The 24,484-nt window shown below is 45.2% G+C and overlaps 1 protein-coding gene across 8 annotated transcripts in view; it reads right to left on the reverse strand.

Annotated features, from left to right (window-relative positions):
• The window catches only part of LOC134555993 (calcium-activated potassium channel subunit beta-2), a 132,327-nt gene that overhangs the window by 15,189 nt on the left and 92,654 nt on the right, over nt 1–24,484 (reverse strand). For 6 of the 8 annotated variants that reach the window (XM_063408134.1, XM_063408133.1, XM_063408137.1 and 3 more), the window contains one exon: nt 809–919. The exons of the other annotated variants lie outside the window; for them this stretch is intronic. In XM_063408134.1, the coding sequence (XP_063264204.1) occupies nt 809–919 (111 nt within the window). The remainder of the gene's footprint in view (nt 1–808; nt 920–24,484) is intronic. 8 annotated transcript variants of the gene reach the window in all.

The raw sequence follows: 24,484 nt of genomic DNA on the forward strand, positions 1-24,484 counted from the left end.
GGAACCGAAGGAGAGGTGGGAAGGGGCAAAGGAAACAAAAGAAAGGCAAATGTGTCCTTGTTGTGACAAGACAAGCTGTCCAGCAAATCTTACTACAAAGGAGAGGGATTTTGGAAGGATGAGTCTGAGCGTTACTGACAATTGTTCTTTCATCATTGATATTTAACTTCTTTTGTTCCCAACTGAGCACTGTCTTTGTCTGTGGACTTCAAACCTCTCCTTCCTCTTCTTTCTCTCTGGCACATCTCCCTGCTCCCCTGGGAGACCCAGTAACTCACTTATTCCTCTGTCTCCTTCAGCCAGTTCCCTGCAGCACCACCACTCAAGTGGGCTGGTGAGCCACCAGCTCCCTTTCAAGCAGCTGAACAGCCCCCAGCTACTGTGCAATGTATTGCACACACACTCATCCTCACACGGGCTCTTGCATAACCAGAAAACATCTCTGGCACCTGGATGCATCATTGAGATGTGCAACAGCAGTGTGGGGCACTGGTCTGGCTGGGGGACAGTGTGGCTGGTGGCTGGAGGCAGGACTCCTGCAAAAAGCATGAAGGCTTCTCAGGGGTTGGGGTTGCAAACCCGTGGCTGGGGATTGGTGTGCTTTTAAACCTAAATCAGAGGTGGCCACGGTGTGCTGCTGATGTCCTGGGAACAAGGAGGACTTTGGCCATGGCTCTGGCACTGCCCCTCCACTCTGCTCAGGTAACCCTGGCACTGCTGTGGGGCACAGGGAGGGCACCCTTTGCATCCCTCCTACTTCCATAAATATTCAAACCCACAGGAGACAATCAGCACAGGCGCCGTTTACCTTTTCTCATCATGTCTGTAAGATGTAGATCCCCGGCCACTGGTCCAAATAAACATTTTAGAGGGCTGCCCAGTGTTGGCTCTGCTCGCTGCAGTGGGACGATGGAAGGACCTGGGGGAAGAGGGATAACTTTTGTCACTGCCCATCCAGCGTGGCAGAGCACACAATACCCAGCGTGCCCATGCCCATGTGCTCTGAAGATGTTTAACCTCAGGTGAGATGTAAAACAATGGGGTGAGAGACCAGTGTGTTGGAATGGAGAATAAATGGGCAAGAAATCAACAGCAGTTTAAGAAAAGGTAATAGCTGTGCCCAGTGTTCTTATGGCAGGTTTTTTGGGGTGACAAAATGGCTGTTGTTAAGCATATACACACTCATTACAGGTTTTTGGTTGTTCTGCAGCTCTCTGTAAGGTGAGGCTCTCAGGGACAGTGTCTGAATGAGGCACAAGTATAAGATGTAAATGTAGCATTTTGTGGAAATGTAACTGATATGACAAAGATATTTTTTCCTGTGAAGAAATTACTATCCTGAGGCCATTTGGCCAGACCAGTTATATACTTGCTCAAAGATTTTTTTGTTTCAATTCAGAGTATGAGATCTGTTGCCTTCTCTCTGGGTCTCAGGCTGTATTGGACCTGCTAATGGGTCTATGGCTCCCCTTGTAGCCCCTCTTAGTTTCTTCTGGTTTTAGTGAGGCTCAGTTAAAAATCTTGCTCTCTGAGAATTAGGCAATTCCTATGAAGGCTGTATTTTGCATTTTTTCACAGTACAACATTTTGTGTTTTTAATGCTTTCAGATAAAAGCTTAAGGAAAAAAAATATTCCAGATACCAAATACTTCATTGTGAACTTTTCATACACTGGGGGCCATTCTTTAGCTCACTGAAAAATAAACCTGATGGCTGATGCTGTCAGCAGAGAAGGCACATGATCTGAGAAAGTCTCTAATGTCACTGTCTCCATAATCATGCAAAGGGCTAATTTCAATATTTGCATAGTGGTGAACCAGGAGAATACTTAAATACTGTAGAGGTGGCTGCAGGGGAAGACTGACGTGGACAGGAGCCAAAATCCATCTGTGTCAGACAGGCTGATGGGGGCTGAGGGACTGGGCATTCCACCTGGAGTCAGCCCAGAGCCCCCACCAAGGGCCCATGACACAGCCCCAGGCCAAATTCACACCCTGGGCGGGCAGCTGGATGGACAAACTGGCCAAACTGGTGTTCCTGACACCTCCTCCCTGCTGGGACTCTGCTGCTTGCAGATGCTGGCTCGGGGTTGGAACCAGCAGACAAGGACCTTGCTTAAAATAAGAGGTGGCAATATTGGATGAAGCTTTTGGCTGCATTTGTGAACAGCAAATTGGACAAGAAGGTGGTCCAAAGGAAGGAAGGAAGAAGGAGGGCAATCTCCCTCCCTTTCTTTGATTCTGTGGTCATTATTGCAGCTGAATGCCAAGAACAATTCTGCTCTTTTCTTACAACCACTGTAGTTAAGTATTGGGGAATAAACAGCAAGATGAGGCACTACCTCCCTGAAATAACTACAGTTTAGAAGGTAAAGTAGCATCTGCTGGGATCTAATTTATATAGCAAACAACTAAGAGTTTTGATAGCGATATTGGTCAGAAATTTCAGACCTTGAGCCAGATCCTCACACTGCTGGATAATATTTTACCCACACTACCTCAGACAGCACCACAGTGACCACCCAGCTGGTGTTTCTGCTCCAAGCCATGCAGGAGAGGTCACACCAACTACCCAAGGGCCACATTCATGCTGTACTGAGCCTGTCCAAGGCTGAGTCCCTCAGTGCTGGAAAATAAAATTATGTATTTGCCATTGCACTCTTTAGGATGTCACACACTACAGACAAGCCTGACTGGTTGTGCTGCCACAGCCTGAGTGGTCCCAGAGCCATCAGGAAATGGTGGTGAAAGCTATTAGAGAGCCTTTTCTTAATTGAGCAAAGCTTGGGCACACATTAGAAGTCATCAGCAGCTTCTGCCACCTGAGCCTACAGGGACACCTGGGCAGGACTCCCTGGACAGGGAGCCAGATTTATAAGCTCCAGAGTAAATTGCAGGAGCACTGCTGGGCTGGGAGCTGGGTGAGGGGGTCTGTCCCACTGAGGGGCTGCCAGAGAAGAAAAGGGATGCTTCTCTTGCCAGTGAAGTCAGAGTGATTTCAGACTCCCTTACAGTGCCAGTGCCCTGGAGCAGTCCATATGTGACAGCTTTAATGCTGCCTGCTTCGTTAGTTGAGCAATCCAAGCTAAATACCACTATTTAACACACAATTGCACACCTAATTTTGTGTAAAATTGTAACACTGATGACATCATAACACTACTCCAGAGGTCAACATAAGTGACTGAAGTCCATGGTTCCTTTAGGCAGGGGTTAGATGTTAGGCAAAAACGTTTTGTGCACCAACAATGATACAAACTCCCCAAGACCTTTCTTTGAAGGCATTTGGAGGATTCATAACCTCCAAAGCTGCAACCTTCATGAGCATGCTCTGCCCCACCAGGTCACTTAACAAACTTCCATGCCTTTGCCCCCTCCTGATAAGCCTCTAGGCAGGACTGTGGATCATGTTTCTTCACTGCCCCTTCTCTTTTTTCTGGGAAAACAAATAACACTACTTTTTCTTGATTTTTTTCCCCATTTCTTCTAAGAGACAGCTGCTGGCAACTTATTTTTATCATGCAACAAGTAATCAGCCTGTGAAACTCATTACTGCAGGATGTCAGCCTCGCATTCAGAGTGGATTGCGTTACTGCTTGAACAGCCAGAGTCACAAAGTCACAAAAATACCTGCTAAAAACAGGGAGAAGAGATGCTTCAAGCAGCTTTTTTGACTACCAGGACTCTGTGGGAGATATTCCTATAGGGCAGGTTATCCATAAGCTGCTGTAGTTGGTGTGACTTTTCTAGTCAGGGTGCTGGGTGGGACTCTGGGCTCTCTGCCTGGCCTTGCCTGAACACCTCTGTGTCCCTTACTATTTTTGCAGTGTGGCATCCGTGCAGTTGTCTCTTGACATGGTTGCCACAGTGACAAGCAAGGAGGCCAAGCTTTGGTTTTTACGAAACACACCTCATTCTTCATATCTGGGTCTATTCTGAGTAAACACTCCAGGTTTAAGGGCAGAAATGCAGAGTAAAGAGTGCACAGTCTGGTACAAATACATGAGTCTGATGCTGTCCCACTCCTCCTATCTCTCTTGTTTTCATCCTCTTCTTGAACATTATCTGCTGGTGGATTTCATGGAACTCACTAGAAAACCTGACAAGATGTCCACTTTTTCAGCCATTGCAAGGTGAAGACTTGAGATAGTTCTTATAAAATTAGAACTATTCTGCCCTGTCCTAAGGAGCATCATGTCCATGCAATAGCAACCACTTGATTGAGGATTTCAGTGTGAAGAAAACACAACAGGCCAGCATTTGCTTCAAATTGCTCCAAAAAAGGATTTAATTCTGAGGGTAAATCACAAATTCCTTAGCTGGTACCTTGGGCACTGTATTACATACTCTATATTACCTTGTGTTACTCTGTTGTCCCCACTTTCACCCTGGGTTGGCTGCTCTCCTTCCTCTGTCTTCAGTTTCTGTCATGACTGGTATGAAAAGTCCCTCACCATAGCTGTGAGCAGCCAAAGAGAGATGCTGCAGACCATGTTTTCAGATGGAAAGCTGGGTTTTATATGTGTGTTGGCTTGTAATTGCCTCTGTCTATGTTTATGTTAATCACAGGGTTTCTGAGACCTTGGAGAACCATTTACAGCACCAGACTAATGAGCTTTTCCCCCCTTATGACATTTCATTTCCTGGGCAATGTGGTCACTGTAAAAAGAGAAGCACTTCCATTAATTTTGCCTCATAAAAGACACCCTGATTCATCAAAAGATAACAAAAGCTAAACATTCACCTAAAGATACAATCACTGGCCAACTCAGCTCTGTCTGAGTACACAACACCACACTGTCCATGCTGACAAGTGCTGGATGTTATCCCAGGATTTCCCAGCCAGAAGATTCATTCAAACCCCAAGGGAGTCCTCTGGAAACCCCAAAGTTTTCCTGCTAGTCCATATGTCAGCGTCTCCCCATGCCACCCCACAGCTGTCAGTGCCAGTTCTTGGACAGACGGGTCAGTTGCTGTTGAGTGATGGGAAATATTTGGTCTCTCTCATGCCTGGACTGACCCTTTTTTGAGTGGTCCCACCCACCATCACCCATGAGAAAAAGAAAAGACAAGCCAGGTGTCAAAGACAGGCTGAGAAGACAGTTGTTCAATTTGAGGTGAATTTACTGAATATCGACAATTAGACTTTGTGTGCCGATGGGTCTTACCTGTGCCTCTGTCTGGTGATAGAATGTTCTCTTATGGCTTTGATGAGCCAGAACACAGGGAAAAGTGGTGAGGGATGGGAGAACAAATAAGACAGCTTGTTGAATTTCTAATGTGAAGTGTAGCCTGACTTGAGGGCAGTCTGGCTTTCAGGTGCCTTGGAGCATGGAAGAGTTTCCCAGGCAGAGTGGTAGAAGTAACTGCTGTATAAAGGTGCTCCTGCCTGATTCAGGAGATGATCCAGGGCAGTTTTCCAGTTCTGTTATTTAAAGAATAAAAGAACTGGACCAAGGACCCTTGCTTGCATCCAAAACAAGATAGAAAGCACACACCAAGAACACAATTAAGCTAACTCACAAAAGGAATTCATCTGCATTAGCAGAGGACAGTCACCACTTAGGGAACATTTAATGCTCTGGCAGCAGCAGCTCTGAATTGAGCAGCAGCAAAAGCAACATCAAAGGGTGGATTTGTGCCTTGTGACACAAGAACTTTGTTGCTCCACAGCTGCTGGCATGGGGCAGGACAGAGGGACACAAATTGCTGCTCTGGTTGCAACATCTCAGGAGCCCCAGCTGTACTCACAGGCTAATCCAACCAGCAGATGACCTTCAGTGTGGGGTTCCTCATTATGGCAAGGGGAAAATGGACAATGGGCAGCTGGTGTTAATGTACTGCCAAGAGTGTAGGAAGACTGATGGTTAATTATGCCTCATTAGTGCTTCACCTCTATTTCTGACCCTGCTCTGAAATCTCCCCAGAGCTCAGAGCTGAGCTCTCCATCTAGATTTTAGGTTGAATGAGGAGGCATCCTGGAGACAGAGTGGTCTTGCTGGATTCCCATGTCACAGGTGTGTCTAGGACAGTCCACAACCAAAGGAGGAGAACGGGGCTGCCAGTGACAACTGAAGCCATCACATGGAGGTGCAGATTAGCTGTGTGTGGAACACAGTGACACGTGGGTGTGTTTTCTAAGGCAATATTTCTTTATACTTAAAGTTATCCTTGACAATTGTTAATTCCCTCTTTCCAGTATATACAGGAGAAAGAGAAGTATTCAGAAAGGCTGAGGTATCTGTATCCCTGCTACATAACAATATGTCTACACTTCAAAACTGAATATTCCAATGCAACCTCTGAATCTTCCAGGTTTCCATCTCATGATGTTTTTCTCTCCGGTACTGACTTTCTTTGTTTTGAAAAAGCTTTCAAGCCCTGCCATTTAATTATGCCTTTTATCCCTAGGCTTCCACTTTCCCAAGAGCTACCTTCCTATTCCACCCAGTATGCCTGTAGACTTTATAACCTTTATTCTTTGTGATCCTTTAACCTTTAACTTCCTTCTCCAATTTTCTTTTCTTATGTTTCCCCAAGTGCCTCCTCTTTTACTATACCAGTGACAACTCATTTCACTCACCTTGGTCACACTGTTTTAGTCTCAATTATTCTGATTGTTGATTGAAACAGGAAATTCGAAGAAATTCCTGTGTCCCCAGGTCAGCTACAAAGGAGGGAGCAACTGTCTTGTACTGCAAGCAAGAAACTCACAACTTCTCCTCTTCAGGGACCTTTTGGCTGCTCTGGAGCAGTCTGGCATTTTGGCCTCAGTTTCTCCATCTGTACAAGAGAAGTGCTGGTGCCACCACTGCACCTGGCAGGGGGCACATCCAGACCATCTCCAGTGGCAGAGCATGAAGAGCCAATCTTTGTTACCCATGTTCTGGTGCTGGTGAGTTTGCAATCCAAGCACGAGGCAATGCCTCTCTTGGCACGCTGCAGTCATGAGGAGCAACGTTTGTGAGGAACAGCTGAACATAATTGTCCACTTTTCCTGTCAGGATTCTGCAAACGTTTTTAGCTTTCCGTGCTGAATTTGAATTTACGTAGCCAGTGACACATCGGACAAGCACTGTATTCATCTTCTCAGCTGCTCCCTGGCCTCAGAGAAGGGCACAATCTGCCTGTAAAATGGGGTTGGCTCTGGGAGGGGATGCAGCAGAGGCAAGTGTAGGGTCACCTCCCTGCAATTTGCTTCTATCCAGCTGAGCCAAGAGAGTTTTATAGGGAGATCTGCTCTGCCAAAGACCAGGCAGTCTTACACTGGTGGAGAAGGATCCTGGGGGTGAGGAGGAAGGCAGTGAAAGTGCTGCACTGCCTCCCTGGATGCTCCCTTTAAATCTTAACACAGAGCTCTGCAATTGCAGAGGGATAGATCACCTTGGGTGCTGCACTGCACCACAAGAGCTGTCCAGCCCTGGCCCAGGCTGGCTGGATAAGAGCATGGGGGTGGCAGTCGAGAGGTTCTGTGGCTCTTGGCTATGCCCTGGTAAACCCAGTGGGAAATAGAGGTGTGGTGACAGAAAGGAGATAGAGTGGAGGTACACTGCTCTATGCTGAGGTCAGTCTCTTTGATGGTCATCAGGAGGGAATGACCTTCTCCCCAGCTGAGTTTTTGTGGGTATCTACTTGACCAGATCTTAAAGGATGCTGTTTTGGATACTAATAAATCTATATTTAAGAGTAATTTGTTGCACAGTGGGAGCTGAATGCCTCTAACTATGCTGAAGTGGCTTCAGACTTGACTCCTATGTCCTTTCACCATTGCCATTTGAGGGACCTGGGATTTACACCCCAAAGTGTGAAGCAACAGGGGGTTGGCAGTGCTGCTTTAGAGGTGATGAAAGAGGCACAGAGGCTGCTGAGACTTGGCCAAAAGCTCCCACGAAGCCTGTGGTGGTTGTAGTTGAAGGAACAGCCTAAAAAATGGTGGACAACCACCTTCCACCCAGTGAGGAGGGAGGGGAGCCAAGACACGTAGAGATGCCTATGTCAGAGAGCAAAGGCAGAGCTTTGCTTTGTGGTTGTGCCAAGTCCCATCCATGGGGACACCCCCTCCAGCTTTGTGCAACTGTGTCTCAGCTTCACACCCCTCCAGAGAAGCTGCTCTGAGAAGGACATGGCTTTAAAATGTCCCTGAAGAGAGTTTCACTTCAGCCCTGAAATACTGATGGTGTGTTTGAGGGTAGGAGCACAGGGAGAGGAAGGGTGATGTGATGCTGAGGACACAGAGGACACCAGCAGCTTTCAGGGAAACCACAGAGGAGAAGCAAATTGCATGAGTGATGTGGCTGGGGAGGGAGGTGAGGGCAGAGAAAGAGATGCAAAGCAGCATCCAGAGGAAAAGCACAAGCAGGCAGGGCAGATATGGCAGGAGTGGCTTTTCTGTCACCTAATTCCTTGAGCAGGTCAATCATCTTTTATCTCCTTTGAGCCAGTCCCTGTGCCATGGAGAGCACCAGCCGGAACAAAGCAAAGGCAGAGGAGAGCTAAAACCACTGCCCAGCGGGAAGTGAATGCTCTGGCACTATTTATTTTTGAGTCTGCATTTGGATTAGCTGTAAAGAGCTGTGTGGATAAGCAAGCAGGCAATTACAGCTGGGACGTGCTGCTCATGAATGGAAACAGCTCCAATCTGCTCAGGACATATTGAAATTCTAATTCAGTCAGATTCCTTTAGTTACAGCGCTCATCACAGACACTAAAGGAGATGGGATTAGAAAATAAATACAACTCTTCTCTTGCCTTTGGTCTGTCTTCTGTGCTCCCCTTTGCCTCCACCCCACTCTAGTTCTAGCTGTTGTTTGACTTTATTCTGTGGTAAAAGACAGCAGTCTGCTCTTAATCTTGTTGTTAATTTTTACGAGCATCTAGCAGAGCACAGCTGGCAGGACCCATGTGCTGCTTGAGGGGTGGACAGTGAGCACCAGCACAAAGCCACTGCTGCAGCTTCTCTTGTCACATCTCACCAAAACCACTACCCAGAGACATCTGCAAAGGTCCAGGTGAGACACAGAGACTCAGAGCAGAGCAGGGGCGTGATTTGCAAAGCTCTTCCCTGGCATCATCCCTGGTCCGGACAAGAGCTCCAGCCTGCACTGCTCACCCAGTAGGCAGGTTGGATCTCTGCTTTGGGTATTGGTGCAAAGCTCCTTCACTGCTGGAGGCAACCACTTTTGCCCTGTTTGTGCAGGCAAGTTCCTAAAAGATCTGATTCAAAAGACTGACCAGGGCAGAGGACTGGGAGTGCTGGATTGGCCCTGCCAATGTGACCTGGAAATTCAAGCAAGTCACTTAACTGTGTGCTGCTGGTTTAACTTGTCTGTCTGCCAGCAAAAAAATGTTGTGTTAAATCTGCTGACATGCAAGGAACAGATAACTGAGATCTAAATGTCAGAGACTGCTGAATTGGAGGAACAGAAGGAGCCTGAGTGTGAATCTCCAGCTGACTGGGAGTTGTATTCCATCACATGTGGTCCCTTGGACCTGCTCTGAAAGCAGGGGAATGTCTGCAGGTAGGTTGTGAATAGTCCCGACACATCTGCTTAGAAACCTGGTTGTGGCAGACACTGGGTAGAAAGTACTTGTCTCCCCTGAAACTGAGGAAAGGACTTGGTGGAGAAAGACAGTTTAATGCCCAATATTACTGATACTGAGTCATGGAGCTGTGAAATAAGCAACTCTCTGGTAAAAACAAACACCCAGCTTGGTTCTCATGAGCATCTTTCCTCTTTGTCTTATTACAAAAGGGTAAAATTGGCATCATAAGCACTCTGCAGTGGCTTGTCATCCTTTCAGAACACAAACTTCACCATCTGTAGCCCTCTTAGCTGAATATGATAAATTGCTCAGATTCACAAAACAAAATTTTGTGCCCAAGTGCTGTAGAAAAGCTCCAGACATATTTTTTTTCCTACACACATCTCACGTACTTTTCACAGAATTCAAAATTTTTATGTCCCCCCCCCTTTTTTTTAAATGTAATTCTGTAGGTGTAGCTGCATTTTGGCTCTTGAGTCTAAGTCATGTGCAACCCTGCTACAACTCTATGGACCTTTGAACTCACACATGGTGTCCCCTGGAGATCCCTGTTTGCTTTGCCTGATTGCTGATTAGTGGTGAGGAGCTGTTGTTTTAGCAATGAGCTCAATAATAAGATAGCAACTGAATGGAAGTGACCTCTCTCCATTGAGCAGTTCTATTATTCACTGCAAAATAGAACATTTCCTGGGAATAATGAGGTAGTAATACTTCTAATGACCTCTAAACACAGCTAATGCTTACCAGCTGGGGCCTGTGCTCATATATGACCAGATATCTTCTGTAATAGTCTGTGGAGTGATGGTAAGGAAGTCCAAGGCACATATTAGGGACAGAAACCAACTGGCTGATTGAAAGAACAATGCAAAACCCTAACTCCTCCTGGGCAGCTACATAGCCCAGAGAACCATTTCCAGTGCAAGAAGAAGGAAGCCTTTCTAGTGGAGTCACTCATGGTTAGGACACAATCAAATCCAGCCTGGTGGGCAAGGCAGGTGAGAAAGGCAGAAGCTAAGTGGGTCACAGGAAGGCTGAGTGTTAGAAAGAGAGGGATCACAACCTAAAAGAGAGTAGGGATGTGGCTGCACAAGAGAGATCAGGAATAGCACCACTGCAGAAAGGGAGTATAGAAATGCACAAGGCAGCTGGTGTGAGTGGATGGGAAATCTGGTGAGGAAGGCTGAGAGGAGGCTGATGCCACCAGCCACAAGGCCAGACACAGTGCAAATTCTAAAGCACCTGCTCTGCAGTTGAGTTCAGTGCCTGATATGCTGCATGATACAGATGCAGACTCAGCCTCTTTGGAAAGCAATAGTTAAGGAGTTCAGGAATCTCTTTACAGATGTGTTCTTGTAGTATAACTTTGAGCATAAAACCAATTTTTCTTGAGAGTGAGGAAAAAAATGATAGGGAGAAAGAACAAAAGCAAAGTCTCTCTAAGACAGAAGAGTGTGCATATGACTTCAATGCAGTTGTGAATCAAAAAAGAGAAGAAAATCTCTGCTGTTCTCTGAGGGCAGTAGAGCATGCTGAGCAGTGAAAGGGCCACGTCCATCAAACAAAAACCCCATGTATTTTTGGTCTCATAAGTGGTCTGGAAATGAAAGCAATGGTAGGAGCAGTCACAGATGTTTCCATTCCTCATAAGACAATAACCTATATTAATTACTGCAAGCATCCAGCTTCAAACAATGTCACTGCAGTGCTATTACTGTTGAAAACTATTGAGTTTCCAAGGAGGTGAATGTCTTTTTCTCACCCTAATCATGATTACTTGGCTTAGTACTTGGGCCAAGATTCTATTTAACCAAGATAAATGGATATTTCCAAAACAAGCAAGTTAACACTCTGCATCACATCACTCTCCCCACAGATTTCTTGCCTCGTGTGCTATTTTACTCAGCTGCTAAACACAAATAACAACAAGAACAGGAAGGAGGAACTATGCAGGATCCTATATGTATTAAAGGTAAAATAATAAATAAATCTGGTTTTGACCATTCTATTCTGTGACAGCATTTTCCCTTGATCAATGTAACACAACAACATTATTTTGCCCTATAATTTCTCTTCTGTGAAACGTGAACATCCACACCACATTTTTGCACACCACCAGCCTATCTGACTAATATTTTGTTGCTTCTTGCTTGGAATTCTTATTTATCATTTAAGTTGATGTTCCAGCACTGTAGGTTAACATTCAGAAGAGCAGATGGGGAATTAGAGACAAAACTTCTGTCAGTGATAACAGGACTTCCATGCTTCATTTCCCCCAGGGCACAGTGAGTGTTTTCCTTTTCAACAGTGCTGGGCAAAACTGCCTTAAGGAATTGGTGGCAGAGAAGCTGTGAGCTGGCAACACACTGAGATTGTCAGAATGCAGGGATAGATTTTGGATTGCTGGGCTATTTGTGGGAAGCTGTGTTGTCATAGCTCCTGGGAAGATACCCATCTCAGTACTGCAGTTCCAGTGTGAGATACCCAGAGAGAATTCACTTTCTTCAGAGTCAGTGAGAGGTCTGGCACTGAAAAACTTCTCCACTGAACAAGTGGGTTCACCTGAAAATGTCAGGCTGTGCTGACCAGGGCAGGCTGCAGATCCATGAAACATCCTGATTCAGGTCTCCAAACTCCAAAATCCCAGTATTTCAGCACCATCCTGCTCCCCACTGCTGCTGGAGGGGGACCTCAAGGGGGAACCATGGGCAGCTCAGTGAGGGTGGGTTTCCTCCTTCCCACCTCCCACAGCTTTCCCCAGGGACAGTGTCCAGGACAGGCCACACGTCCCTGTGTGTGGCTGTGTGAGGTCCACACATGTTGTACCTTCCTTCAGGGAAAAAGTTCCTGCAGGAATCCAGGTGATTCCTGCACTTCTGTGCACCACCCCTTTCCCCAGGCTGAAGGGGAGCTCCTTTGTGTGCTGGGGACTCAGAGTATGAGGGATCCCCCAAACTGGGAAGTGGCTTCTGTGCTGCAGGCTCAGAATTCCTCAGCACCAAGGAGTGACAGCCAGAGGAACATCCCACCTCTGTCTTGGGGACACTCCCAAACTGGAGAGCCCTGTGGCAGCACCCTGGGATCAATCAGCCCCACACACTGCTGGCTTTGTCATGGGCTTACTGCTGGTGCTGGCCACAGGCCACCCAGCATTGCTGAATGACAGCAACCATCAGGATCGAGGCAGAAATCACTGTCCTAACACACCAAATGCCACAGGGGAGATTAAAACCAGATTCTGGCTGCTAAAATGTGCACTGAAGACACACAGGAGACCTGCCCAGAGAGCAGGAGCTTGCCCCTATCCTCCAGTGCCACACAGATGGGATTATTTGTTCAAGTAATTGCTACAGATACTGACTGCACCATCTCACCTTCCCTGGTTTTTGTCTCTAAGGTGTCCATCACTTGGCCAGCCTCCATCCACCTTCTTCCAAACAACAAAAGGCTTTAATAATAATTTGATACTGCCATTAATGCAACAAGGAAATAGATGTTGAAAATCAGAACATATGTGTTATGTCTGTATTTTCTGCTCTTTTGGACAGTTTAATATTTATGTGTTATTTTTCACCCAAACTGATGTTTCTATGGACATCCTTCCTGCCTCCATCTCCTTGAAGGATCTCTAAGCCTCAGTAATCGTGTGAATTAAATTTGAATCAAAATGCAGAAAAGCTGTGTTGTCACGTTGACCTTGAAATCCTGAAGACCATTTCCATTATAAAGGTGCTTTACAGCAGAGCTTGTGACTGAGGAGGCTGCTAAGGAAAGTATAACCAAAACTGGTTTTCATATGGAGATATTATCAGGATACTACATTGCTCCTAAAAGCTGGTGTTTGAATTCTCCAAACTGTTTGGATCATTTCAGCAGACATCCTGTAGGGAAATTTGAGAAGGTGTCAGCTAATGCCCTGCTCATGCCTTGAGCTGTTCCCGTTGTAAAGTGTGTGCCTTTCTGTCTAATACAGTGTAGTAAGTAAATAAAAGCTGGTAGTCTTCCCCCTAATGTGTTCAGAGGGCTTTTATCCCTTATTGATTTCATAGTAGTAACTCAATAAGAGAACATATCATCAGGAACTGCATTTTTATTGTATAGGGTGAAAATTTTAACTTTAACCCATGCTTGCTCCTCTTCCTTACACTACAGATGCTTTTAAAAATTCTTCTTTTTAAGCTGCTGTACAAGAGAAGTCCATCATTTCAGTGCCCTTTGATATGCACTCAGAAGAGACTGGGTACTTGATTTTCTTCTTATTTACACCTGTGAGGTCAGCAGCTCAATGCAGAAGCAAGCAAAAGGCCAGAGCAATGCCACAGAGCCTGTCAGCACCACAGCAAAGGCTTTTCTTCAGTTTGCAGTGGTCCCTTGGGAAATCCTGACAGCTGTACTAATGTTGGATGTAATTGAAGAAATACGCTCCTTGAACAGGCAGGAGGTTCAGTATTTAAACACAATGCCTATTGAAAGAAAGCTTGAAAGCTGAATTTTGACCTTCATGCAAGGCAAAAAAGAGATTTTTTTTTAGTATCTGTACAGATTTAAAAAAATTACGTGGAACATTTTGTCCAGTAGTAGCTTTTTTTATTTCTTCATAGTGTTTGTATTTATTTTTACGTTTTGCCACAATGGAAATTCAATCAAAGTCAAGGATTTTATCACCTTTCCACTCGACTGCCTGAGTCAGATGCTTAAAATGTAACACCAGCAGCCCTGTGAGTAGTCGATTTAAAAAATCAACCTTTTGCACTATGGCTCAGAGAAGTGCCTTTTTGTTTTTTCTGTAGCCTGGTGGAGTCATTTGCTACCAGAACACGTTTTCACCCCAAATGGTCTGCTATTGGCACATTACAGGGGCTGGAAATTGTTGCTGCTGGAGTGTTGCAGTTACCAAAGTGCTCCCCAGTCAGACCAGTTTGCTGGTGCAAAGTTCTGGGCTTGCAGCAGGAGTTCTGCTATCAAACACATTTGCTGACTGGGAAGCAGCATTTGCTTCCTCTCACTCAGTGCACAGAAAAGCAAAGTTTATTTAATCTGGAAAGTAGAAAGCAGGAGTGGAGCAAAAATGGCTATCACTCTGCACCTTCCCAGCTTTCCTCTGTGCCCCCAGGAACTTTGCTTTTTTGTCTATCACCACTTCTAAAGCTCTCACTTGCTTCCCCACAGCTGGAGTAACAGTGCTTTTGGCAGCCAGGTCCTCGTGAGGCTCTGCAGTCCCAGGCTTGGTCTGATGTGGCAGAGGATGCTCTCTCAGCCCATTGCTACTGCCAGCCCCCCCAGAGGACACCAACACTGGCAGTGGGAGAGGAAGGGACTCAGCACATCCAGTCCTGTCCTGTGGATTTTGATGCACAGAATAGATTCCTGTGGGGTATGGGTCACTGAGCAAGGATATCCATGTGTGGGCTCCTATTCCATGTACCCTGCTGTAAATACAAACCAACTGGCTGAGCTGGAAGGTCAGATTGGCTCCACAGTGCCCTGACCCCCCTTTCCTCTCATCTTTGAAAGGGCATCCCCCAAGTGTTGGCTTGGCAGTCCTTGGAAGAGTATCAGCAGTTACAGTAAGTAACTGATAACATTTCCTAACTGTCTATATTTTCACTTCTGTGGAAAACATTTAGCTGATCTAGGAGCACTTAATTTGGGAGATGCAGCTCCATCCCAGCACTTGGAAGACCACCCGTGGATTTCAGCAGATCAGATTCCCTGCAGTTAAACTAAATGTCATCACACTGTACTCAGCTGCTGATTCCAGGTTTGCTAATTTGTAAAACAACGTGAAGAAGATGCTGCAGTTGTGAGCAGGGCAGCTGAATTATAGGTACTTAAGCAGCACTGTAGGGATATGAATTCTGTTTATTGCACAAACCTGCCTCTATAATTAATAGAAATTGTACCATTCCCTTGCTCTGTTTTCATTAATTCAGACTGATAGCTTCAGAAGACAGAACAGATTAGGAAACACATTTTAAAAGAGCAAGAGAGAACTTTCTCAGGACTTTCTCAGCTTTTCAGCATCACTCCAGATCTCCTTCAATGTGTAAGGAGCAAAATTACTAGCAATGCTCTGGGTGTGACAAACCATCTGTCACCATAATTGTAGCCTTGTTTTGCTTTTCCCTGCTCCTGGGAGGAAAGATCCAAACTTCCCTGGCTACCTGTCTAAATTGAACATTATGAAATGTATTTTAAACCCTCAAGAAACAGCCACACACAGTCCAAAACCTCCTTAAACCCCAACTGCTTTCTAAGACCAATGCCAACACGTCCTGATAAAAACAGGCTGCAGGGTTTACCTATCAAGCTGCAAATGAACTGAACAGCCCTGGCTCCTTTAGTGAGAGTTTTACAGGCCTCTTTCCCCTCTCTTAGGAGGTGTCAACATATCAAGGGTTAACATTATGCTTTCTTTATCTCAGTGGTGCTGTTTTGTTTCCACAGAAGCACGGGTGGTACTTTATTGTGGGAGAGAGGCGGGCACTGCATGAACCAGAGCTGCTGCAGGAATGGCTTAGCCATGGCCAGAGACATCTGAAACAGAGCACAGGCCCCAGTTTGGGTGCTTCTGGATTGTTTTGGATGCTCTGGGGGCTGGAAACACAGTGTGCCCAGAAATGAGCATGAAAATCACACAGCTACACAGGGGGCAGTGGCCTTCCCCTCTCGTGGTGGAAAGCTTTGCCCCCAGCCCTTCCCCTCACAGGGTGAGACACACAGGAATAGGTGATGGCTTACTTTCCTCATGATTAACTGAAAATAAAATTAATCCTCATATCTGTCTAACATGAAGTACGTAGTGACCACTGAACTGCTCTAAGGAGGGCCCTTCATTGATGTGACTCCGTGGCCAAACGTAATGCAATTAAATGATTGGATTTCGTTACGTGTATTGACATGGTGTCAGTGACAATTTCCAGTCTCTCTGTTATTTCTATAAATAAAGTCATCTGCCATAATTAGAAAGTATGAACGTGCTAAGACCTCCATTAATTCTTCTCCATATTAATCTAAGAGCTGGGCAGATGTTTATTAATACCTTGTTACACTGTGTTCATCAGCTGTTACCAAGAATAGAAAGATTGAGACCTGATCTCATGCTGAAGGTTAAACAAGAGCAGATCTGGCCAAATCTTGGCTTCTGATTGATGTTTTGACAATACCTTGGTTTTTTATCAAAATGTTTTTCTGAATTTTGACCCTTTCTCAGTTTTTCTTTCCCTAAGTGTCTATTTCTCTTTTGTTCAAGTAACTCTTTGCACTGTCTCCCTCCAAGCCAATTTTAGGCTAAGGGAAAAACCACAGCTCCCCAAAGTCTCTGTGGAAAGGCACCAGGAATGCAGCAAGATAATAGTGCAGCAAGATAAGGGGGATTAAGATTACTTCTGGTCTTTTTTAAGACATAAGAGGTGAAAAAGTTAATGGAACACTCAACCAAGAGACATTGCTGAGACCTGCAAAAAGTGATAAACCAAGATAGCTGGGTGAAATATCAGTGAGTGGCTAGAGTTTTCCACGTACATTGCAGCCTGCTGAATTCCACAGGGATTATGGCATGGAAAGATGCAGAAGAGGACCTGTGTGTACAGGTCAACAGTCAGCCAAAAATGAGTGAGAGGTGGCAGTGGCATCTCACCTTGTATAGTGTGGCCAGCAGGACCAGGGGAGATTGTCCCCCTGTACTCAGCACTGGTGAGGCCACACGTCGAGTGCTGTGTCCAGTTTTGGGTCCCTCACTACAAGAAAAACATTGAGGGGCTGGAGTGTGTCCTGTGAGAAGCAGCTGAGGGAGCTGGGGGTGTTTAGCCTGAAGAAAAGGGGGTTGAAGGATGTGTGTGCAGGGGGTATTTATTGCTTTCTATAACCCACTCAAAGGAGGCTTTAGCAAGGTGAGGGTTGGTCTCTTCTCCCAAGAAACAAGCTAGAGGACAAGAGGAAATGGCCACAAGCTGTGCCAGGGGAGGTTTAGAATGGCTGGTAGCAAAAGTTCCTTCATGAAAGGGTTGTTGAGCCCTGGAACAAGCTGCCCATGGAAGTGGTTGAGTCATCATCCTTGGAAGGGTTTCAGAGAGATGTAGAGGAGTCATGGAGGGACATGGTTTAGTGGTGGATTCAGCAGTGCTGGGTTAGTGGCTGGACTTGATCTTAAAGGTCTTTTCCAGTCTAAAGGATGTTATTATTCCATACTGAGAATTTGCTTGTATTGTTGCGGAAATTAGATGTTACTTTAATCATCATGGCGAGTTTAAGTGGATTACTCTGTGGAGATAATAACAACCACTGACAATCCAAATCCAATGGACACCTGGTCTGGCTGGTGCTGAAGATGATGAAGTATTTCTATTGTGCTTGATGGCCACTGGCCTCAGTCTCAGATGAGTGCACTTCAGATTGAACTTCTCTGCCTTTCCAGCGATTTTATTAAATTTGCAAAGTTCGTATTAGATTTTCTCTCAAGTATGAGAGCATTACTATTCTGCTAAATTACTTTTTCAGTTAATAATATATTCTTTTCTACAAAGGTTTTACTTCCTTAAGTCCTTTTCCCCTCTTTGCCTTCATCTGGTTAGGGAATTCATTCTGCCTTTCTGCCTTGAGCCATGACATGCTGTTATCTGGCAGGGTTAAACACTTCTCAAAGAAGTGCTCTGTATGCTAAACTGTATTTTTGTTCCTTGGGCAGGCTGTCCCTTTCTAACTGATGGAACCAAATCAGGAAGAGCCAACTATGAGGAAACCTAAATCAAAACAGGTTCTTGACCCCAAGGTCTTCCAGCTCAAGGCACAGCACTAACTCTGGGAAAGCCCTCCTCATTCCTGAGCCTTTTCTGTGCAACAAAGAGATACACTTTGTGAGCCCATTCCCAATGAAACAGATCTCTGGGATCCAAAGTCTATTATATTATTTGTAGTATTTACACCTGTAATACCAGCAGCATGCTAAGGGCTTTGGAGAGATCTCGGAAGACAAAGTCCCTGCCTAAAGAGCTTAATATTCATATTTTATTCACAATATAAAAATATACATACTCTGAGTCTGTAAGATACCGGATTAAAAAGGCTTTTCTCCTTAAATTAGCTCACAGAAATCTAACCCCCTGAAGAGAGCGAAAGAGGCAGCTGTGGAGGGAAGGGAGCCAGCAGCTCTGAGTACAAAGTGTCTCTCAGCTGCCTCATCTGGAGATGCACTTTCAGCCTCAGCTTGGGGTCCTTACAGACTCCTTTGATCCCTGTGAGCCCAGCTGGGATCAGAGAGTCAGGTCCACTGTGGCCCCCCTGCATGGTGTTCTTTGCCAGAAGTGAGTCCCAGCCCCAGTCCACGTAGGGGAATGTGCAGGAATCTGGGAATGAACCAGGGTGATGTGCAGGAATCAGAGCCTTTGGCTCTGCCTGTTCCAGCAGCAGCCTTCCTCAGTGGGACACAACCAGATCACTCATCCTTTCACTTGGGAGTCAAAAGTGTACAACACACAGTTTCTCAGTTCTGGCTGCTGTGCACAAATCACACTATCTCCAGTATTTTGACACAGTACAGTTATTTGCTATTTCTATGCACAACCCTACGGCCACACTGTCAACATTGAAATGTATTAAATTATTTAAGACCAAATGAAACCCAAATAATAGCATATGAAGAAATCTTTTGGAAAAAAGCATTAAGTGTCCTTGAAGTTTGGTGAGACTTTAGCCATAGTGGACAACAGTGCCAGTGAAAAGGAGCACAGTGCTCAGGAAGGGATTGGTGACTAACATGTTTGTGAGGAGAGGGAGTCAGACCCACCATCACACACTGACAGCTCAGAAGCAAAGTGACAAGAGTTCAGAGGCCGTAAGTTCCAGTCTGTTGCAGAATTTTAATATTTTTCCACGAGTGACATTCGGTTAGATATTGTAAGCACAGTGCTGGAAAATTAGGATTAGAAAATGACTAAATTAAACTGAAAATTGGGTAAAGAGATTTGGAAGTAAATGTAAATGCTTGAGTCGTAATGGACTTTGCCCTCTAAGGAACATTCTTTTAGATAGCCTGTTATTTCTTATTGGATTTAATTTTTTTCCCATTACAGACACTAGAGATTTTGCAAAGAAATCTGAGGGAATTATAGAAGTGTAAAAGAACAACAACAGAAGAGATGTAGGTTGAAAGGATGCAATGACCTCTCTTTTGTGAAATGCTCGTCACGGATTCCTGGGAAAAATTCTGGGATTCATTCCTGGCTACAGTGCAAGGACAAAAATACTTAACACAAACCTCACCAGCTCACTCCCGGTTCTTAAGAAAATATCTGTTCCAAGGCCAAAATCCATGTCAGTCTTTGCAGGAACAATCATTTCTGAAACCCAAGTGATACACAAAGGAAACTGCACACAGACACAGGACTTAAATAACTCTGGGCATTATCTGCAAACAGGGGAAATCACTCAGTGGTGGCAGGCAAAGGAGATGGGCCATGCTGAACCCCAGGGTAAACCAACATGCCTGACCACCTTGCCAAATGCACAAAACTGAATCCACATCTGATCAACGGCACTTTGAACAATACAGGAGATGGGATGCTCCACAAACCAGCCTTGTCCTGACACCAAAACTGACCAGGCAACTCAAATACCCAAAACGGGAAAAGCAAAAAGCATTAGAGAAAGAAAAGAGTGGGTGGTGCATAGTCCCAGTGACTGTCTCAGTATATTGTTTTTCCCATGAAGATCTGGAAGATCTGACACTTCTCATACTGATTCCCAAGGAATATTGCAAGAGCATTAGAAACAGGGGGAGAGAGATGCAGAGCAGTCTGATAACTTACCATGATAGTAGCTACCCAGTCAAAATTACATCCAAGGCTTCCCTCTTCAATCTGTGAGGTTTGATGATGCTGATTTTATCAGCAAGGTCATTTTAGCACCCAAGATTAATCCAGAATCTATTCTGATATTTGTTTAGGAGATTTGAGTAATCTCTTTAAGAGTATTAACAAGTGCTGGAGTCCTAAAGAACAATCTTCTTTCAGTCCTTATTGGAGCAGAGGGGTTTGAGGTCAAAGTTAGGTGAAGGGGTTTTTTTAAGGCAATCTGGAAGCAAATGGAATTATCTTTTTATCTATCTATTTATTTTATCTATTTATTTGGTGGCTTATCAGAGACAGGGTGCACAAGGGTGTAAAGGAACCACAAAATTTACATGTGAGAGCGTATGAAATGGTCATATGTGTGTCACATTCTTGCACCAGCACCTTTCTGTGTGCCAGCAAACCCAGCTGGTTTGGTAAAGGTTAATAACCACTTCTTTCCTCTTTTGTAATCACTGTGACAGCAAATTGAAACCTAAGGTTGGCTACTAGTGCCTCACACACAAAAATCTATTACTGATAGATCAAAAATGAATGTTGGTGTTGAGTAGCTCAGATTTTGGCTGTATCACGTGAGGGGAACTAGAAAGCAGTGTTATTCCAAGTGTTGTGACATCAAAGCATTGTTGGCATGATGTACCCTAACACTGACAGGACCTGTAAAAGCCTGTGGAAAAAATAGTTTTGTTTTTCCTGTGTGTTTGAAGAGTTAGATAAAATTGGTAATATAGAGCATGTGACTACTGATGAAAGTATTTATATAGATTTGCTAGAGCTTTTTATTATGAACCACTACTAATAATCTTTATTTTCACATGTGAGTGGAAGCACAAGATAAAGGCATTCCTTAGCAAGTTTGTGCTTTTACTCTCCAGCCATGACTCACCCCTTACTCAGAGAAGCAAAGCCCAAGTGACCCAGCTGTGGTGAGGAGAGAGCCACCAGAGAGGAAGTTTCCTTAGCAACAGGAAAACATCCAAAACCTCTTCTACCTCCTGCTTGCTGTTCCTTGAAGCTGTTCTAAGTAAATGGATGCTGAACCTTGTACCTGAATTTCAGAGGTAGAACCAATGTATCACAAGCAAATCCTTTTGCTTGCACGCAAGTTAACTTCAGCTACCGCCCTCCTGTATTCAGGCTCAATAAGAAAAATAACATGATTTTTTTTATCTACTCTCTCCAAACACTGCCTGGGCTCATAAACAAATAGCAGAAACAGCTCCTGCATCCTCAGCTGACACTGATTATCATTAGGGATCTGTTGCAGTTAATGAAACCATGGCAATTCAGAGCAATCAGCCCAGCATGAGCTGGGTGCTTGTGGGTTCCAGGTGCCCATGTTCAAGGCTGATGAAGAGCAGAGGAATAGTTCACCCAGGGGAGAGGGTGCCTTGGAGGTTTATTCTGTTGTGTTTCTTTATGAGATGTTTTGAAGAGATTTTGAGGCTTTTTGGGTTTTTTTAAGAGGTGTTGGAGCAAAGAACGGGGAGCTGCATGCAAGTGGAAAACTGTTCTTTGTGTTCCAAGGTGCTGTGTGCAGTAGTCTGATGTATTTCTTATTTATATAAAAATTGTTCCTTAAAATATCTTTACTCCCTGTATTGCACCCCTCAGGGTTGGAATGTGTTTATTATATTCCATCAAGATGCCACTATTTGTGTTCACTGTGAGCTACATTAAAGTTCAATAAGGCTCAATGTATGTGCTTCCCTTACTGTGGCAGGCATGCAGTCACGGAAAAAGAGTGCAGAAATGAGTGTATTGATTTATGCCTATCACTGTCTGCCAGGAGCAGATGGGGGTCTGGGAGTTTCAGTTTAGCTGATGGACTGTACTAAACCTGACCTGCTTCTGGTGCTATTGCATGTGAGGCATCTTTGATGCAGCTAAGTCACTTTTGAAGTGTTGTAGAGGGTGAAGCAGAGCCAGCTTTGTAGGCAATAACAACAGAATGAGATTATTTAGGCTAAAATGAGTCAATATTTGGAAAATTCCACTGTTAATAATCAGACCTTGCCTGGGGGAAGCTGATTGATGCTGCCTGTACCAGATGGTTTGCAGCAGGAGACTGAGCCCGAGTGCTCCTGTGGACACCTCTGATAGGGAAGCAGCTTGGGGGGAAAACATGGGGGTGCAGCCAGGAGGACACGTGGACACCAAGTCACCTCACTGGGAAAAGCACAGTCAGGGGTTTCAGTTAAAGGTGAAGGAAGGAAAAGTGCTTTGGGAAAGATATAAAATTACACATTTGAGCTCTGGCAGGGCATTTGAGCTCTTGTCTGTGGTGGCCCTCAGTGGTGGCCCTGTCCCCAGCTGGTGCCAAGCATGAGGGTGCCTGACCTGCTTTTCCAGGGCTGTGAACTCCTGCTGGCATCAGAAACACGAGGCCTTGGCTGTGTTATGCTGACATTTGTCCTATAAAATTGGCAGCAATAATGAATGATAGCCCATATTTCTGTAATATCTTCTTCCTCATGACACTTAACAACATGCCATTGATAATGCTTTTTAAGGGCTGGATTTTGGCCAGGTCCTTGAAGAAGCAATAGCTTGGCCGTGGTCCCACAGAAGGGAGCTCCAGTCTGCAATGCCTCTGATCAGGGACAAGGGACTTGCTTTCCCTTCTCCCAGCTGACTGCCTCCCCTAAACAAACAACCTTTCTCCACAGCATATGCACGACTGACCAGAGGGTATTAAATGGTTCTGATTGCCTGACCTGAGTACCTGGTTGTTGCTGGGCTGATGCTCAAGCTCTGAAGGCATTGCCTGCAGCTGAATGAGTGCATGGGCTCTAATGGGTGATTTTGGGTGGGAGCAGCTGTCTGTGGTGTCAGACAGCAGATCTAATGACATGCCACTGAGCTGTTCTGGGCTAGGCTACAGCAATAACTCATTAAATGTAATTCTGAGCCAGCCAATTTTGGGAGTGTTGGAGTGAGCACTAACAACTGAGGCATAAACGAGTCTTCTTTCCACCCTTGGTCCACAGGACAGCTCAGGGATTCTCTGGTTATTTGTGGACAGAATTTATTGATGATTATTGTATTCATTGGCATGAACTGAGGTTTCAGCCTCCAAGTTCATGGCCATTAACCATGGTGAGAACAAGTGAGCCATTTGTCTCACATGATAGGTTTGCCTGTGGAAGCTGCAGATGCTTTGACTGACTTATGAGTGTGGCCGGGTGCTCGTGTCAGGTGCAAACAAAACCAAAAATGGGCAGTCTGGAATGGATGTCTGTGTGTGTGTGACACGATGGTCTCTCCTGCAGACACTGGGCTGGGAGCAGTGCTGTGGCTTCCTGGTGCCCTGATGAAATGCTCTGCTTCTGCATCGGATGTGGTTGTAAAGACAAAAAAGAAAAGGATTAAACTCATCCGATGCTTTACATTGAACCCTGGCAGGGTCTTTCTGCTCAAACTTTTTGTCTTGCTTTCCCTGGCTGCTCTGACACAGTAATTTACTGGGTTTTTTTGATCCACCAGCATGAAGGGAAACGCTGTGATTGGCACCCCAGGAGCAAGGATAGGAGCATTCAAGCACTCGTGTGTGTGCAAAGGAGTCTGATGCATCCCTGTGCCTGCTCTAAAGACCACTCCAGCTCCTGAGTGTGGGCCTGAGTGGGGTCTGAACAAACTGTGCGCTTATGCAATTAAAACCAAGCTGTGCTGCTGCTTGAGCAGTTGCAGCACTCGATGGGGGCACACAGAGCTCAGACACGGCTGTGTGGGCACCTCTTTAACCCCTAGAAGGAGGGAAATTGGCCCCTGTGCTGCAGGAAGGAGGCTGTGGGTTCCTGTCTCTGCCTGTGTAACCACAAGCTCAGATTCTGAGCAGTGACTGCACTTTCCAGCAGCACCTGTGCTCTTGTTTTGCTTGTGGTGTTGTTTATTTTTATGGATCAGAAGTCTGCAATCAATTTCAAACATACCAACAATACAGTTTGAGCCCATGGGATCAGGAGCCAATGTATACTTCCAAGAAAGCACTGAAGAAAAAACTACTTTAAATGCAAAAAATAAATAAAGTTCTATAATTGCTAGACACACCAGGATAGAGGAGGTAGAGGATAGACACACCAAGGCTCTGTTTTTTTC

Source organism: Prinia subflava, chromosome 11 (genome assembly GCF_021018805.1).
Source record: "Prinia subflava isolate CZ2003 ecotype Zambia chromosome 11, Cam_Psub_1.2, whole genome shotgun sequence".
In the NCBI taxonomy this organism is placed as follows: Eukaryota; Metazoa; Chordata; class Aves; order Passeriformes; family Cisticolidae; genus Prinia; species Prinia subflava.